The sequence below is a fragment of the Plecotus auritus genome (genome assembly GCF_963455305.1).
Source record: "Plecotus auritus genome assembly, chromosome: 5".
NCBI classification, from domain to species: Eukaryota; Metazoa; Chordata; class Mammalia; order Chiroptera; family Vespertilionidae; genus Plecotus; species Plecotus auritus.
The window spans coordinates 144533072-144550085 of record NC_137776.1 but is presented as its reverse complement, the minus strand read 5'-3'; the positions used below and the strand labels follow the sequence as shown (position 1 = coordinate 144550085).

Sequence of the window (17014 nt, the reverse complement as noted above, 5' to 3'; positions counted from 1 at the left end):
GCTCATGTTTGGGAGAGGTTGATGTTTTTCATCTGCACTTAAGTGTCTGTGCTTTGAGTTTTGGGTGGAGTTGTTTAAAAGAAAAAAAGAAAAGAAACAAACAAACAAACCAAAAAAACAACCAAAGAAAAACTTTAAGGAATTAATGACGACTCTTTAGTGTGTTTTGTATTCCACTTGAATAGGCTTTTGTTTAATGTTTATGTTTGGGGATTTTTATGTCTCTTAGTAATCCAAAGTGACATTAAACAGAACAAATGTCGCATTGGTCGTGTTGGGGGGAGAAGGGAATTAACTTTATTCTTTTACTGGGCAATTATGTGAATTGCAGAAACAGGCCACTCCAAATAAACTATGTCAAAACACTGACCTTCAAAGAAGGGAAGAGAGGACATCATAGATTGAATGTGAAGAAATTGAGATACTTACTGGAGAGTTTTGGTCAATTGGTTCGGCCTGAACTTATGGAAGAACACAAATCCTAAAACAGTAATTATAAGCAATTATAATACCTGTACTACTAGCTAACATTTACTATGTACTTATTTTGTTATAATGGAAAGGAAAAATGGGGAGAGCATAATATTTTCTTAAACTGTCATAATGGTTTTGGGTTTAGTTGGGTTGATGAGTATTTCCAGTCATTGGAGAGATGATGTGCATCATCTGGGTGGTGGGGAATGGAGATGGAGAGGCTGATGGCAGCAGTTAGGAGGAGCTTGGAGTCATTGCAGTGCTAGCATCTGACTCCTGGCTTTCCCACAAATGCGCTGTGTGACTAGAGGGGGACCACTTTGAGTCCCAACTTCCTTCATTTGTAATTGAAGAAAATAATATGCACTTAACTCATAGGATTGTTAAGGGGTTGAAATGAGACAAGTTCCTGACACACAGTAAGCCCTCTGTAAGTATTGTTGTTGTGTTAGTATTGATCTCTGTGTGCTCTTTAAAATGGAAGTGAATCTTCAGTTGTGAATAGTCTGTCCTTAACGGTGTGGTCCTAGTGGTACTGCAGAGATACCTAGCTGTGAGTTTGACATGCTTGTGAAGCCCCAGTCAGCTTGCTTTGCCTTCCTATTATTGCTTTGAGGGAAAGAAGGAATGAGAGTTTAACACTATGGCAGTTTATTCCACCCTCCCCCCTACTTCCTTCCAAGGGATGACCAATCATTAACCCAGAAGCTGCCGCACCAGTTCAGGAAGCTGAATTCTAAGGAGAGGCTTGATCGATTTCCAGTCATGTAATTATACTGTAGTCATCTCTTCTCTTTCCATTTAAAAATCCTACATGTGAGGGCCTGAATCATCATCATTACACTTGAAATCCAACTTTTCTTTCCCTGCAATGGGAATTAAATACAATTGCATTTCAAATTATAGTTGTCTGGAACATTTTTTAAAAAGCTCATTGTATTTTTCAAAGAACTTTTGGAGATACTAGATTTTTTTCTTTTAATTTAACAAAGCAGTTTCTGGAATAAGTACACATTAGCATCAACATCATCATGATGAAATTCCTCTGCTACAAAGATGGTAACTTCTTTCCACAGATATAGAGGTTCGCTGATGTATCCCAAGGTGGTTGGGATCAGAATGTAAGTTTCTGGGTTTCTCATGAGGGCATGCTGCATATTATCTTATACGCGGGTATTTACTGTATTAAAGCCGGTAAAGATGTATCATTGGGATTTTAAAATATGAAAATGTCTTATTTTCTCCCATGTTTTCAAATATCTAGGAGACTATGTGGGGAGGATTGGCACCGATGTTAAAATTTGCCTTTTGGGCAATTCCTGTGTATTAGGAGAGGCAGGGTGGGTGGCGGTTGTTCAGGTGGTGTAGCGTGATTGGTTCCCTGGGCTGCTCTCTATTTGTCACACATTGCAATGCCCTTTCTGCCATTTGGGAGCCCCCAAATATATTATAGGCAAGCTTTGAACTGTCAGATTGAGTGTAGGGATATAAAGTTTTGTGGCTATAGAACCCTCATTCTTACAGGGGCATTTATTCATTAGAAAACACAGTACTTTAGGGATTGGATAATGAGAACATGGCAGTGATAAAATAAATAGAATTTTACTTCACAAAATGTCTTTATAGAATTAAGATAATAAAAATAGCAGTTGACAGTTTTTAGCACTCTCTGGGTCAGACACTTTGCTAAGCAGTTTGTATATAATAGTTCATTTAATCTTTTCAGTAACCCTATAAGATAAGGCTCGATATTGTTCACACTTCAGATGACAAAACTGCGATTCAGAGAGATTAACCAGGGTGACCAGGTCACCACCTAGAAAGTGATGGGGCTGTGAGTGGAACCAGATCCTTTGACTTCCCGCCTATGTAACAAGCAACAAGGTTTAAAGTAAACAGGAACGGATGTGATTTTGGTAGACAGTTTTTCCCTATAAAGCTTCTGTTTCCCCCCAATTGATATGCCTCTTTAGGCACTGTGAGTATTCCCAGCTTAAATGTATAGTTTAGTCAGATACCAGTCTAAAGCTTTAATCAGCTCTGGAATTTTCAGGCTCAAAGTTAGGTCTGAATTTAACATGGAAAGAACGTGTAGCCTTTAGTCTCTCTACTGGTGGGACTTGTGATATCAGTCTGTTTTTCTTTCTGTTTATTTACTACATAGTTCAAAAAGCAGGGTCCTCTAGGCTGTTCCTTTTTATACCTGAATAAGAGAAGTATAAAGAGCCCAGCCTCTTCCTATGACTTTTTTTCAAAAAATATATTTTATTGATTTCTTACAGAGAGGAAGGGAAAGGGATAGAGAGTTAGAAACATCAATGAGAGAGAAACATCAATCAGCTGCCTCCTGCACACCCCCCACTGGGGATGTGCCCACAACCAAGGTACATGCCCTTGTCCGGAATCGAACCTGGGACCCTTGAGTCCCCAGGCCGACCCTCTATCCACTGAGCCAAACCAGTTAGGGCTTCCTATGACTTTTTAAAGAAAAGCACTTAGGAAGAGGCTGGGCTCTTCATATCACCAAAGCACTTGCCCTTAAGCCTGTGTCTCACCCTTACTTCCTCTTTCCCTAATCAAAATCAGTGTAGAAAGAGATTCTATGCTAGGGGTTCTAAAACATCCCTGTATAGAATTCAGAAGGTCTGTGAACTCTGATGGGAAACAAAATTGCACCCTTATTTTTACTAACCAGTACCTGAAATTCATAATTTCCTTTCATTATAATGGTGGTATTAGCATGAACAATTACAGATACTAACATGGCACAGGTGTTGGCAGATATCTCAAAAAAACTGTTCATATTTATTGTTGGATGGTCTAACAGTTATTAGACTTGTGCTAGATTCTGTTACTTAACATATTAATAAAGAAGCACATGTATTCAGTACAATAATTTAAAAATATTTTGGTAACTATATTTTAGTATCATTGGTTTCTTTTGTAGTCCTATAGATTTAAATTATGCATTTTAAAACATTATACTGAGAAAAGAGTACCTTAGCTTCATCAGACTAACAAAAAGGGGGGTTATGATGAAAAAAAGGTTAAAACCCCGTACATACATAGGTTATTTTTCTAAGGAAGTCGGTGTTTTAGGGAAAGGTCACTAAACTGTAAAGATTATGTTCTCTTGTGAAAGCTTTAAAATAGGCTAAAACTTACAGAACATAGCAAAACTCTTTTTAAAAATAGTTATAGATTTTATAATATTTAAAAAATAGTTTTCCCACAAAGGAGGATCTCAGAAATCGCTGAGTTGTGCCCACAAGGTGCATTCACCTGTCTGATCAGCTTGCCTGCGACACATCATTGTGTTGGAAATCAGTTTCCTCACCACTCCCTTTTTATAACAGAGATTCACTTTGGGTGTTGATCCATCTCTTTTGATAAATATTAGCTTTAAGTTACTTATGTTATTGTTTTATGCATTGGTGTCATTTTTTAAAAGGTAAATTTTATTGAAGAATAACATACCGCCTGAGCCGGTTTGGCTTAGTGGATAGAGCTTCGGCCTGTGGACTGAAGGGTCCCAGGTTCGATTCCAGTCAAGGACATGTACCTCGGTTGCAGGCTCTTCCCCAGCCTGGGCCCTGGTCGGGGTGCGTGCAGTAGGCAACCAATCGATGTGTTTCTCTCACATCGATATTTCTTTGTCTTTCCCTCTCTCTTCCACTCCCTCTAAAGATCAATGGAAAAATATCCTCTGGTGAGGATTAAAAGAAAACAAAAACAAACTATATTCAGGAACATGCACATAGTATTAAGCATACATCCCGAAGAATTTTAACAACTGAACACAGGTGTAACCAGCAGCCCAAATCAAGCATTTGGGGGCATTTGGTTCCTACTGTTTTTAAATGTTATATGTAGCACTTAATGGGTGTCTTTGATGCAGCAGAGGTTGTACCTGCAGAACCCCACAGTGCCCTGCACCTTGCCAAGCACCGATGGACTCCTTCAGGAGACCATGCACGGGTGGGAGGGCACAAGCTCTGGCTCAGCTTCAATCCTGTTGGCACCACATGTGGACAGTGTAACCTCGGTCACATTGCTTATTCTCTTTGAACATCAACACACTCATTGGTAAAATGAGGATATGAGGATGCTAATACTTTTCTTTCATGATTGCTAAGAATTAGAGAAAATAAAATTACAATGTCTGGTACATATAAGTAGTAAATGAATGATGGGTGTTATTATCAGTAACTTTGAACACACCCCTAAAAATTCACTTGGGACTTAAAAGTTTACAATAGCCTAGGAGGAAGTTGGGGGAGACAGCATTAACTAAAATTTTCCCACATGCTTAGACAATTTTTATAGTACAGTTAATTCACATGTTGTTTGATTGACTACAGGGTAGATAGAGGTTTAAAGAAAGAATTAAAATTTGATTATTATTTTCTGGAAATCTGAGAAAATGAAATTCCCATTTTCTAAGTGAATTTTCTTTCTTCCTTGGAGGTGTTGGAGAAAATCTGACAGATCCATCTGTTATAAAACCTGAAGACAAACAGTAAGTTAATTTATTATGTTATCTTTTAGAAAGTTGCATTTAACAATGTACATGGTTTTTAAAAATAATTTTTAAACATTTGTATTTCTTGCCTAGATCCTAGAAAGATTTTGGGGCTGCTTTTATCAATATATCTTTATCCATATTTTTACTCTCTATATTATATATGTGTATGTATACATTTGTATATACTAGTATATTAACTACAATACAATAAAATACAATAAGATTTAAAATACAAGATTTTAAAGAAAGCATAGATTAGGAAATGGGGACAAAAAGACAATATGGAAATAACGTAAGATTAAATCTGGAGTTTAGTACACATAAGTGGAAATTATAAAGACCAATGCAGTAGCTAGAACTTTGTTGCAGATTTGACTCTGAGTTTTCCAGTGACCCAGACAAAAGAGAAATGTAGGTTAGTGCAGCCTTTCTAGGCTCTGACATGAAAACAATTAATGTCATAGGAGAAGCACAGTTTCCTTTGTTGTCTGCACAATGGAGCCATTGCATCTTCTCATGGGCAGCATCTTCTATCACATGCCTGTACAACGAAGGTTGGGGCATAAAGTGCGCTACTCAGTACTGGCAAGTCTGTGAGGGGTCAGAACACTAGGGCTTAAAAATGGAGCATCAGACTGTCTGTTAATTAAAGGCTAAGTTTAAATTATATGGAGGGATGAGTCATCTGCCTGTCCTTTGAATTTCCGTGGTATTTTACCCCCTAACCAGACTTTTGGGAAGACTTGACAGTAGAGGATCGGAGGCTTTGTTCTTCTGTTAAAGGCGGAGGAGAAAGAAAGAAGTGATGGTGTTGATTAAGGACTGATCAATATGGCAGGCGACAGTGGTTCTCAAACATGAGATTGCATCATAATCACCAGGAGAACTTGTTAAAACACAGATTGCAGCCTCAGGCCTCCCCAGCCCATTTTCTGATTCAGTGGGTTTGTGGTGGGGCCAAAAATTTTAACAAATTCCCAGATGATTCTGGTGGTGCATCTGACCCCAGACCACACTGGAGAACTGCTAACATACAACATTGTTATTTCTTAGTTGTCCCAAGGGTCTATACTTGGCTCTGGGTTGAAATATATTTATATAAAATTGCATAAGTGGGAAATCTTATAAAATAAGATCTGAACATTTTACTTTCCCTCCCATAGGCCTCATACTGTAAACATTTATTGCTTTATGTTCTGTTCTTTTATGGAGTGACCTAATCTAAATATGGTCTCACCCAGCTAGCGTGGCTCAGTGGTTGAGCATCGACCCATGAACCAGGAGGTCACAGTTTGATTCCTATCTGGGCACATGCCTGGATTTTGGGCTTGATCCCCAGTAGGGGACGTCAGTGATTAATTCTCTTCAATCATTGATGTTTCTCTCTCTTCCTCTCTAAAATCAGTAAAAAAGTATATTTAATTATGGTCTGATCTGTAAGCTTCCATTCAGAGGCCCATCTAAAAGTATTAGCTATTTTTGTGTACGAGGTGGGAGCTGGAGACAATAAAGGTGAACCTGCTGCTCCTCTGCATCCAATTCCTACACTATCTGACCATGCCGTTCATGTTGTGACTTTTAGGGTACAGATAAAGGCTTTAGCAGAGTAAAGTGTTTTCAGTGAAGAATATTATTTTTTCAGCAGCTCTGTGTGCTCAAGGGTTTGTAGTAGGAACCTGGTACTTTATAATTTCGCAGTGAAAAAAAAGTTGCGTATATAATGAACCAAGTTTTTGTATACTCTGTCATTTATTAAATTTTGACCTTTGGATATGTCATTTAATATGACCTGAATAGTTCTATCTTTTAGAATTCTAAGATTATATTATCCCACTTGACAGTCGAGTACTTAATTGCATTCTATAGGCCAGTGGGTCTCAATTTCTATTAAGGTCACCTGGGAAAATTTAAAAAATAAGCTGCTCAGCATTGGCATCAAATCAGAATCTCTGAAGAGAGAGCCCTGATGTCTGTATTCTTTAAAAGTTCCTCATGTGATTCTAACGGACAATCAGGGTTGGGAACCTCTGTCTATGGCAGACTTTATTTTTTATGACTTGAGGATAGAAACTCTGGAACCTGATAGGACAGAATCCTGGTAGCATGCCTGGTTTTGTGGGGTCACCTAACTTTGGGTGCAGTTGGTCTTCATGGCGGAGGTAACTAGAAGTGCTATTTTTTTGCAATGGTGACAGATTGCACTGAACTAGTTCAGTGAGGCTCACATTTCAGATGCCTTCGGTGTGTTAATAAACCTTGGCTGCACCAAGCATGGGCCACAGACCAATCACGTCCGAATCACCTGGGACATTGTGAGAAATGCAGAATCTCAGGGCCCTCCCTAGAGCTCCTGAATCCGAATCTGAATTTTCACAAGATCCTAAGCTGATTTGCTGTTATTTGTTTGTTTGTTTGTTTTTCTGTAATAATTGCCAGTTTTATGCCTCTGGCTATGAGATCCAGAGGTGATTTGAGGTTTACATTTTAATAGTTATTTCATCAAGAGTTTGGGTGCCCCCCATTGCCCTTATAAGCTGATTGCAAATTATTTCATTCTTATTTATTAAAAAATTTTAATTGTGACACAAATTCATTAAAAAATACATATAAGCAAAAAGAAAACTTACACCACACAGAAATAAGCACAGTTATATGCATGCACACACAATTTGGGATTTTTATTGTAGATATGTGAGCTGATACTAAATATGCTTTGCAACTTATGTTGCTTTACAATATGGAATGAACATATTTTCATGCATTTGTGTGAAACTTCCCAATTGAAAAATAGACCTGGAGAATAGGTCAAAATACAAAATCCAGTAAGATGCTGGTTAACAAGGATACTATCTAAAACAAAATTTTACCAGATGATTAAAAGTAAAACGAAGGTCACCTAGCTGGTTTGGCTCAGTGGATAGAGCGTTGGCCTGTGGACTGAGAAGTCCCAGGTTTGATTCTGGTCAAGGGCACATGCCTGGGTTGCGGGCTTGATCCCCAGTGTGGGGCATGCAGGAGGCAGCCGATCAATGATTCTCTATCATCATTGATGTTTCTGTTTCTCTCTACCTCTCCCTTCCTCTCTGAAATTGATAAAAAATAAATAAAAAATAAAAAGGAAAAGGAAGGTAAAAGATACATCAGAATATGCTAACAGAAAGCAGGGGCCAGGTTTTACTATCAGATAAAAAAGAAGAAGAATTTAAGGCCTAAAGCATACAGGATAAGGTCGTCTGTGTGAATGTCTTTGCTTCCAATGCATCATCACAAACTTGTTTCTTACTCTTCTTATTTCTTCCCAAAGCCCTTCCATCTCATCTACTCTTCTTAGCATTTTCTCAGGGTCCAAATGCCTAACGGGAGTGTCCTCTTTCAATGAATGCCTGCAATGTCAGCCTGCTTCCAAGGTTTACACCTTCTTTGGAAGGCAGAGGATTTCCTTCTGCCTCCTGTGTTACATCTTCTGAAGGGTGGTCTTCCTCAGCCTTTGGCGTGTTCTGTGGTTTTCCTTCATTTTCTTCACAAGACTTTTGTATGTTGAGTATTTTTCTATTAATTCCTTTTTGAATAAATTAATCCTGAAAGCATCGGGGGCACTTTTCTTCTCCAGCAATAGGGAGCTGCTCTGATTTACTATAATTAGAGTTTGGGAAGCCCCAGTTTAAGCAAGTGCTTTCACATGTTGTTTATTTTACCCTTAACAACATGGTCGGAGATCAGCAGCTTCAATCCCAGTTCCCTGAAGCTCAGTGAAGATGGCACCTTGCCCACCAGGAGGAGGGTCCATGAAAGAGAAGATGTTTTTGTGGTGCAGATTCTGATATTGTCTTTGCTGCCTCTTAACTGTCCCCAACCTTTTGCACGTGAAGACAAAGTCATCAGGCCTCCTCCACTCCCCCCGCTCCCCCATTCTCTCTAGCCACTTCTCTTCATTTCTCAGGTCATGAGCCGCAGCGTTGGGAGTTTGGGACTGCATCTTTTCACTTATTGCCTTGATGCATTTGGGCATTTGACAATGTAAATCTGTGCGTACATGGCACTAATTAGCGTTTCCTCACACGTGGAACCAAGCCACCACCTGCTTTTCCTGTGCTGTGAAAAATCTGGAAAGCAGCTGTATTTATTTATTTTTATTTTTAAAACTCCGTTATCTGAGCCCTAGCTGGTTTGGCTTAATGGATAGAATGTCGGCCTGGGGACTGAAGGGTCCCAGGTTCGATTCCGGTCAAGGGCACGTGCCCGGGTTGCAGGCTTGGGGCAGCCGATCAATGATTCTCTCTCTTCATTGATGTTTCTATCTCTCTCTCCCCCTTCCTCTCTAATCAATAAAAATACATTTTAAAAAAAACCCTCCATTATCTGAGATTGCAAGGTTGTAAATATGCTTTAGGGTGTAGATGAAATGAATGTCCTTACAACCCTCCTTCAGGACTCCCCTCCCCGGCACAGGGAGCCAATTCCTGATAGATACATGTATGGTAATTTTGACTCTTTTGCCTTACCTTTCACAGAGCTCATAGAGGAAGATGATTTAGCTTATAGTTTTTATCTGAGAACCAGGGTTGCATGTCTAAGCTGGGGGTTTCCTGTTTTTCTGGGAGGAAAGCAGTAGCAGGTATGGAATGTGCAAGAGTGAAATATCCCAACAGGGTCCTGCTGGAGAGACGATGAAAGAAATTCTTCCATTTTAATGATTGAAAGAAACCACCATCATTTTTCACTTTATCAGCATCATAGAGTTCTGGCACTAAATATCGAGTGATTCTACTTTTTGTTGCCACATTTGGTTTCACCTTATTTGAAGTGTTTATTTTTTATTTTTTACCAAAAGGACTGAAAAAGAAGAATAGTTAACAAGAGGCAGCTTATGCAGCCGGGTAAATAGCACCAGAGCGGTCCTTTGTAAGGGCGATTGAGTGACCAGGAAAATTAATCCTGGGTGCCTGTTCACTTTGTCTTCCCAAGAGATTTCCTCCACCTACTCGCCTCAGAGCAAAGAGGCAATCCGAGATCAAACTGACATCAGCCCTCATTCTGAGCTTGGCACATCTTCAGAGCAGCTACTGTTATTCTGCCAAAAGGAAGTGGAAATTGAGATAAATGTTTCAATACTTGGATGGGAAAAAAAGTCCATTTTTACACCCCGTCCCTTTTGAAAAACCACATTCCTTAGAAGCAAAGTTTATTGTTTCCTTTTGTGATAGTTTGCTTTTATTTCTTCTTAAGACGTGGTATTTAAGAGCGGTAATTAAGTTCAGATTTTAACATGTGCTCTTTCCACTCTGCATGTCATTAAAATAAAATATTAGCTTTCGTAAAGTTCCTTTGGAAGTGTTTCTGTGTTCCGTGGCGTGCCGACTGTCAGCCTGAGGAATGATGGGTGTGGTGATCTGATAATGGATGAACGCTGGTCCTGGAACCTACGGAAGATCTAATATAATTAGAGCATTCAAAATGTGCCAAATATGTACTGATTCTGTTTGTGACTTTTGTCACCTACATGCAGCATATGTAGTTTGCTTCCACAAAACCACAGCCATCTTGTCTTTCCACAGAGAGCCCAGCCACAGTGGTTTGCAGGGTAGAAAGCAGATACCGAAAGAGCCAGTTGTACTGATGTAGGGTTTTGTCTGGCATTTGTTTTCCAGGACATGGTCATATTTAGAAAGGTGTTTGGGTTTGAAAGAATATATATGAATCTTTTTAGGAAGTGTGTTTCAATAGCAAATTAAGTTTATACCTTACCTTTTGGTATTGTAGTAGGACATTGGGCAATCACTGTCATTCTATCACCCCATATGCATTGAAAGGGGTCTCAGGGTATTTTGGTTTAGCATGGTACATAGAAAAATTCACTCTTCTATCAGATTAGTGCTAAAATGAATTTCACAGTAGGTCTTGGAGTTGAGTACACAGATTTAAGTGCATTTGAATTTTAAATTTGCAAACCTAACATTGTTGTTTCCTCAAAGTGCGCTGTTCTTTGTTGGCTCCCTCAAGTTTGCTGGGTTACTATGGGATACTGTTCGGTACCTCCGAGAATCCTAGCTGGGCTCCTTTTTCTTAGCTGTGATCTAATTGATATTCTGGTTATTTCCTCCAGATCCAGAGGAATGGTGTTTGGACCAGCCAACTTAGGGGAAGATGCAATTAGAAACTTCATTGCAAAACATCGTTGCAACGCCTGCTGCCGGAAGCTCAAACTCCCGGGTATGCCCCAGACAGTTCTACTTTTTTCTAAGGAGAGCTCGCATAGAACAGCAGCCATTGTAACCAGGGATAGAGTAGAAAATCTTAATCACATTTTTATCTCCTTTGCAGTTGAGGCCTGACTTTCTGACTGTAGATTTTTTTCAAGTCTCTAAAGGGATTAAAAGGACAGGGATTTACTTCAGGTTCTGCCAAATTGCGATAAAACAGTGGGCCCAACACTTGTCACGGTCTGTCCAAGGGGAAAGTTCTACAGACCAGTTGGGGTAGAAGTGGACTGAGGCAGGTCTCTGCACCACTCTCCACCCTTGGGTCCTGGGTGGTGCCCACAGGATTTCTATTCTATTTTTATTTACCCATTGGACGCTGGGAGGGTGGGGAATGCAGGGAAACACAGTTGTCAATTAAAATACTTTCACTACAAAAACCTGCCACTTTAAACACACATGTCTATATTTTAAGTGATTTGCTAATATAACACACTTTTTCTGAAACCAATATAGTCACCACAGAAAGTATGCCTCACATAAAAGCAAGCAGCTGGAGGTCTGTGCTCCCCACGTGGCAGCCTCAGCTCTGTTTCATTCTTTCCTTTTATCTCAGAAGGGACACTTTATGTCTGTCTCAGCTTGCTCACTGTTTTCCTTAGATCAGACCAAACTCGCCCTTAAAATGGAATTTCACATATTTTAAGCAGAGTATCCTTTCCTGCCTGCTAATAAATGGTCATATCCTGAATTGGAAATCAGTAAAAGATCATCGTCCATTATAACGTGGGATGGAGTGGGTGTAAATTTACAACAAAAAAGGGCAATTTCTAATCTTTTTAGTGTTAGAAGTAGGACATTGTCGAGATGCTCTTTTGGGCAAGACATAGCAAAGGACTGGGATTTGGAGCAGGCTTTCGGTTCTGGTGAGAAGTAGCCTGTCAGACAGAGGTGGTGGTCAGGGTTATGTGGGGAGGTCAGATGGGAGCAGCAAAGCAGGGACGGCAGTCACTCTCGTCTTCTAGCTGCCCTGGACTTGCTCTCACAAACTTCACAGCAGACCTGGGCAAAGAGATCAGTCCCCAGCACATTGGCTGAGCTGCCCGCTGGTCAGAAGGAACCCAGGAAGGATCTGGGCTGGACTGAGGGTCCTGTGGGAGGCAGGTGCTGACATGTATCTCAGTCGCCCATGATTGCAGGCTGGAGTCTGGGAGGCAGGTGCTGACATGATTCTGAGTTGCCCTTGATTGCAGGCTGGAGTCTGGCCCATTAAGTCAGTACCTCAGGCTCTGGCCTCTTCCCAGGTCTGATTCGTTGTACCCTGGACCAGGTACCTCTCATTCTTGGAGACATAGGGGCTACATCTGATCAGCCAGGAAAAGGGAGACTTGAGGCATCACTCATCGCTTCCACTCCTGAGCCCAGTTAGCTGTTCTGTATGATTAAGGTGGAGATCATTTCTTAAAAACCTACACTGGTGAGTTTTGAGTAACTCAATAATTCCTCCATCTCTAGACTTTATCCATGGTTCCTTTTAAAACCTTAGTTAGCACATTTTAAGTGAATATAAGGAACATCTTCAGTTACTGAATTATTTGGTTATTTGAATAAAAAAAGTTTAGTCTGGAATACAGGAATAGGGATTGTTTTTCTTTTTGCTTGATAACCTTTTATGTAGCTATATCTCTACTTATTTTTAAAGACAGAGTTTAGGATAGTGTATAAGAATGTGGGCTGGATAGTTTGAGCTCACATTCCAGTTCTGCTTCTTACAAGGATGTGACCTTGGGATTCAGTTTTCTCATCCATACACTGGGGATAATAGCACCAATCTCATAAAGTTGGTGTGAGGAATGAGGTAATATATGGATATGTCAATAAATTTCGGTTATTATTAAACTATAACTATTTTTATGTACAGATAATCCCCATTTTTAAAAACTCTGACCTGAGGACATACTCAGAGAGAGGAAGAGATAGAGAAAAAGAGAGAGAGAGAGAGAGAGAGAGAGAGAGAGAGAGAGAGAGAGAGAAATATTGATCGGTTGTCTTCCATACATGCCCCCTGGGAATTGAATGGGCAGCCTTTTGGGATGACGCTCAACCAACTGAACCATTCTGGCCGGGCCAAATAATCCCTATTTAATTAAAAATACACAGAATATATGTTTAACGCTAACAGATTTAATATAACACAAAATGGTACATAGACATTGAAAGCCCATTTTCTTCCTTACATTTCTCCCCAAAGACTACCCCCTATTGATGTTTTCTTTTTCTTATTTCCTTTTCAAATGGAAGAAGGAGGCTTTAGGAAGCACAGGACCCAATAACTGGATGAAGCTTTCAGAGCCAGCGTCACCCGAGCACAAATCTTGAGATCACTGTTTGGGCTGAACTCCTTGCTCCTTGTTCAACAGTGCAATGCCCCGTTTCCAGTTTGGCCTCACTGAACTCTAGCCAGGTTGTGCCTTACAGGGCATTTCATTGCATCAAGCAACCAAACCTTTCCTCCCTGGCCCCAGTGAGCACAAGCCTAGAACAGCATTGGGGGGTTCGAGTCACACGTGAGCACAGGGCAGGTGGTTCGGACGTGGTCGATGGTTTGAATTTCACATATTGGTGGCCTGAGGAAGCTCTGTGCTGAGTACTGAGGAAAGCTTCCATTTCACTTGACGTGTGTGAGCACCATGCTTTTGAGGATCCACATAACCATCTTAATTGTCTTCCTTGCAGATTTAAAAAGGAACGACTATTCCCCTGGGAGGATAAATCCCACCTTTGGACTTGAAAGCAAAGTAGAACCAGGTGAGGGGCCTCCAGCAAGGGAAAGGGGTGGTAATCCTTCGGAAGACCTCACGCGATTGTAGAAAGGGGAGAAGTAAGAAGATGACGCCCCTGCCCTCCCTCCCGTGAACTGACTCTATGGTAACAGAGGTTGATTGACACAACACTGATGATGTCAGAGCTGTCAGGATGGCCTTGCCCTGAGGGACATGCCTCCTGAGCCTCCTGTCTCCTTTTGCCTAAAGACCTCATTTGTGTGGGAAGAACGGGTTCTTGACCTGCGTGCAGGGTGCGCGTATGTCATCCTCAGATTCCATGGAAGACACCTGGAGGAGCCAGTGGGATTACTGCTCCTTCACACCGCATTGCTTAGCTGGTCTTGAAGATCCCTTGGAGCAGAATGCTGGCATAAAGAGTCAGGGAGATGAATTTAATTTATTTTCTCACTATGTGTGCACACAGTAACCCCCACTGCTGTTCATCACCTCACCCATATATTGTATGTCTGTAGATAGATGTACATAAAAAAGTTATTGGACTTCCTCCCTTCTCCTCTCCTGCAATGTGGGGCTTTGAACAACAACAATAAGGAACACCATGGAATGAGGGTGTATTTGCATAGATTGAAGCACACGCCTGCACTGCCCAACCAGCAAAAAGTTAGTGTTCTGGTGAAGTCTTGATGGGTGGAGGTATTGTCAGGGAATCACACACAATGCCTGGGCATTTCAGGTTTCTCTGAAAGAAGGGGAAAGGAAAACAAACAAATGCCCTTGCATCTTCTTTCTTTTTTTAAAAGGGGAATGGGATATGCAACACTAGATATTATTAAGAAATGTTTTCCCTTCCCTTAAGCTCAGGGGTACTATTAGTTAGAGAGTTGACTAAGCCAGCCTCTAAAACACCACTCCCTTTTCTAAAGCTGTATGTATAATATTAAAGGTTAACTTACTCTCCATTATGGGGAAAGATGGGTTTCCTATGGGGAAAAATCTATGAGGAAAGATGTTCTGATTGAAAATATGCTTTGAGGTGTTTGCTTCACTCCAGTGTAGAGTTCCGGTGGCTTAATGAGTGCTGGGTATATTTTAAGGCTGGCCTGAGAACATGTAATCATTTTGGAAGCCTGAGGGAGGGGTCCTTAGAAGCTACACCTTATAGCACATTTGGGGGATCAGTCATTTCCCTTCTGCACTGTCAGGGTTGCCCTACCTCAGAACAAGCATGAGCCTTTCACACAAGGAGGAGACGAAGGCTGGGATCCTTTCTCTTCTCCCCCTGCATCTCCTTTTCCTTTATATAGAGTGTTCCAACCAACCAGCAACAAACCTCAGTTTGAGAAAATTCACCTTAATCATTAGGCCTTACAATGGCCAGCTTGCTTTTTCGATCAACACTCCTGCATTCTTAGGTTATCCTTCAGGGGAAACCTTGCCTAGGCATAGGGGGATGTAAAGCCAAGGATTTAGTTTGCCAAGGATCATGTCTGATTCTTGTGTGAGTTGCACAAGGGCTAATTTATATCCATTTTATTTTTATCTTGGGGGTAGCGGGAGGCAGGAAATTGGGTGATTTCTTGATTGGCAAATGGGGATAAAATGTTAATGCCCTTTTCAGGGCTTAACTGTTTTATCCTGTTCTGCAAATCAACAGGGATCTATTGGTACTCAGTTCAGTGTTGTGTTCAACTATGGAAAGAGGCAGCTTGCCTGTCCAAGGGCCAAAGTAAAGACATTGATTCAGTGGTCAGCTGTTCGTTACCTGAATGGAACTTGAAAACAAATACATTTTGATTTCAAACTTTTGTGTTGTGCTTTTTTTCTTTTCTTTTAAAATAAGAAAAATCACCAGAATAACATTTAAAAAGATGAACTGCTCACTGTGGGTTTGCTTGCATGCAAATGCTAATGTGATTATCTTGACTTGGAGTGTTCATGATCACAAAAGGGTGATGTATTCATTCATTCATTTGGTTAGTTTTATTCAAAGAATATTTATTGCCTTCTCTGTGTCATGTGAGTGATGAAGATGCAGTAAACATAGCATTTGTTTGCCCCCAGAAGGTTTATGCCTCCCTCCCCTCCCCTCCCCCCCTCTCCCTCCCCTCCCCCCTTCTCCCTCCCTTCCCCCTCTCTTCCAAGTTTAGATTTCGGGTTAGTGCTAAAAAATTTTGACTTCTGGACAAATGTTGAATCTTAAGGTGTATCCTGTACCCTGTCTGCCAGTGGGCTGTACTTTCAGGCTGGGATAAGAGAATTAGGGCAAATAAGAAGATAAAGTAAATGGGTATTTTTAAGAACCACAGAAGAAAATGGACTGCACACCCCTTGTATGAGCACGAAGCCCATTTCTCAGGTGGGATCTGAATCTGGGGACCAGGGCAGCAGCCAGGTTCTCAGAGTGCTTTCTGGAGAGTCCTGTGCACAGGCGTGTCTTCTCACCAGGTGGTATATTCCCCGAAGTGACTTCTGCCCCATGATATGCTCAAGTTCTGACAGCTCTAAGGAATGAAATCACATACAGTTTTGGGTGTTTCTTGCCCTGTTATTACTTTCTGTGGTTTTGTTAAAAAAAAAAAAAAATCAAGTACTTGATGACTTACACTTCCAAATAATTTAGTCAATGTTTAAAAATTTTTTTCTTGTTATTGTTGTTGTTGCTTTAGATGGTTCTGGAAGTCATGACCTTTTGCCATCAGTCACCAGAATCCAGCACAAAGCATGGCACATAATAAGCTTTTAACACTATTTATTCCAATAAATAATAAAATCTTCAAATGATAATAAACTTCATTCACTGGGTAATAAATCAGATTTGCATTTTTAATCCAGCAGGGAGTGATTACCCATTCCTTAAGACCCAACACAATTCTTTTGATCTCTCTGTTTTAATTTTCCAAGAAATAGCTTTTTACAGCCTACACCTTGTCTATTGAATTCTCAACCAGCTTTTGCCCTTATCATCGTGGTGATAATACCACAGTACAGTCCTTTTTGCTGGTGACGATTGAAATGAGACGATAACTTCCCAG

General features: G+C 40.5%; 1 protein-coding gene and 1 pseudogene across 2 annotated transcripts in view; one reads left to right on the top strand and one right to left on the bottom strand.

The window, feature by feature from the left end:
* Positions 1-15780, top strand: part of TRPM6 (transient receptor potential cation channel subfamily M member 6) — a gene marked incomplete at its 5' end in the record, with an annotated part of 118948 nt that extends 103168 nt beyond the window's left edge. The window contains 4 exons of the mRNA XM_080668407.1: positions 4942-4993; positions 11103-11209; positions 13933-14252; positions 14729-15780. Of these exons, the coding sequence (XP_080524533.1) occupies positions 4942-4993; positions 11103-11209; positions 13933-14066 (293 nt within the window). The 3' untranslated portion in view covers positions 14067-14252; positions 14729-15780. The remainder of the gene's footprint in view (positions 1-4941; positions 4994-11102; positions 11210-13932; positions 14253-14728) is intronic.
* Positions 8202-10767, bottom strand: LOC308249546 (transcription elongation factor A protein-like 8; annotated as a pseudogene). The gene is made up of 2 exons: positions 10745-10767; positions 8202-8548 (listed from the first exon to the last, which is right to left on the bottom strand). The product of its transcript is annotated as a transcription elongation factor A protein-like 8 (transcript).
* Positions 15781-17014: the final 1234 nt, after the last annotated feature.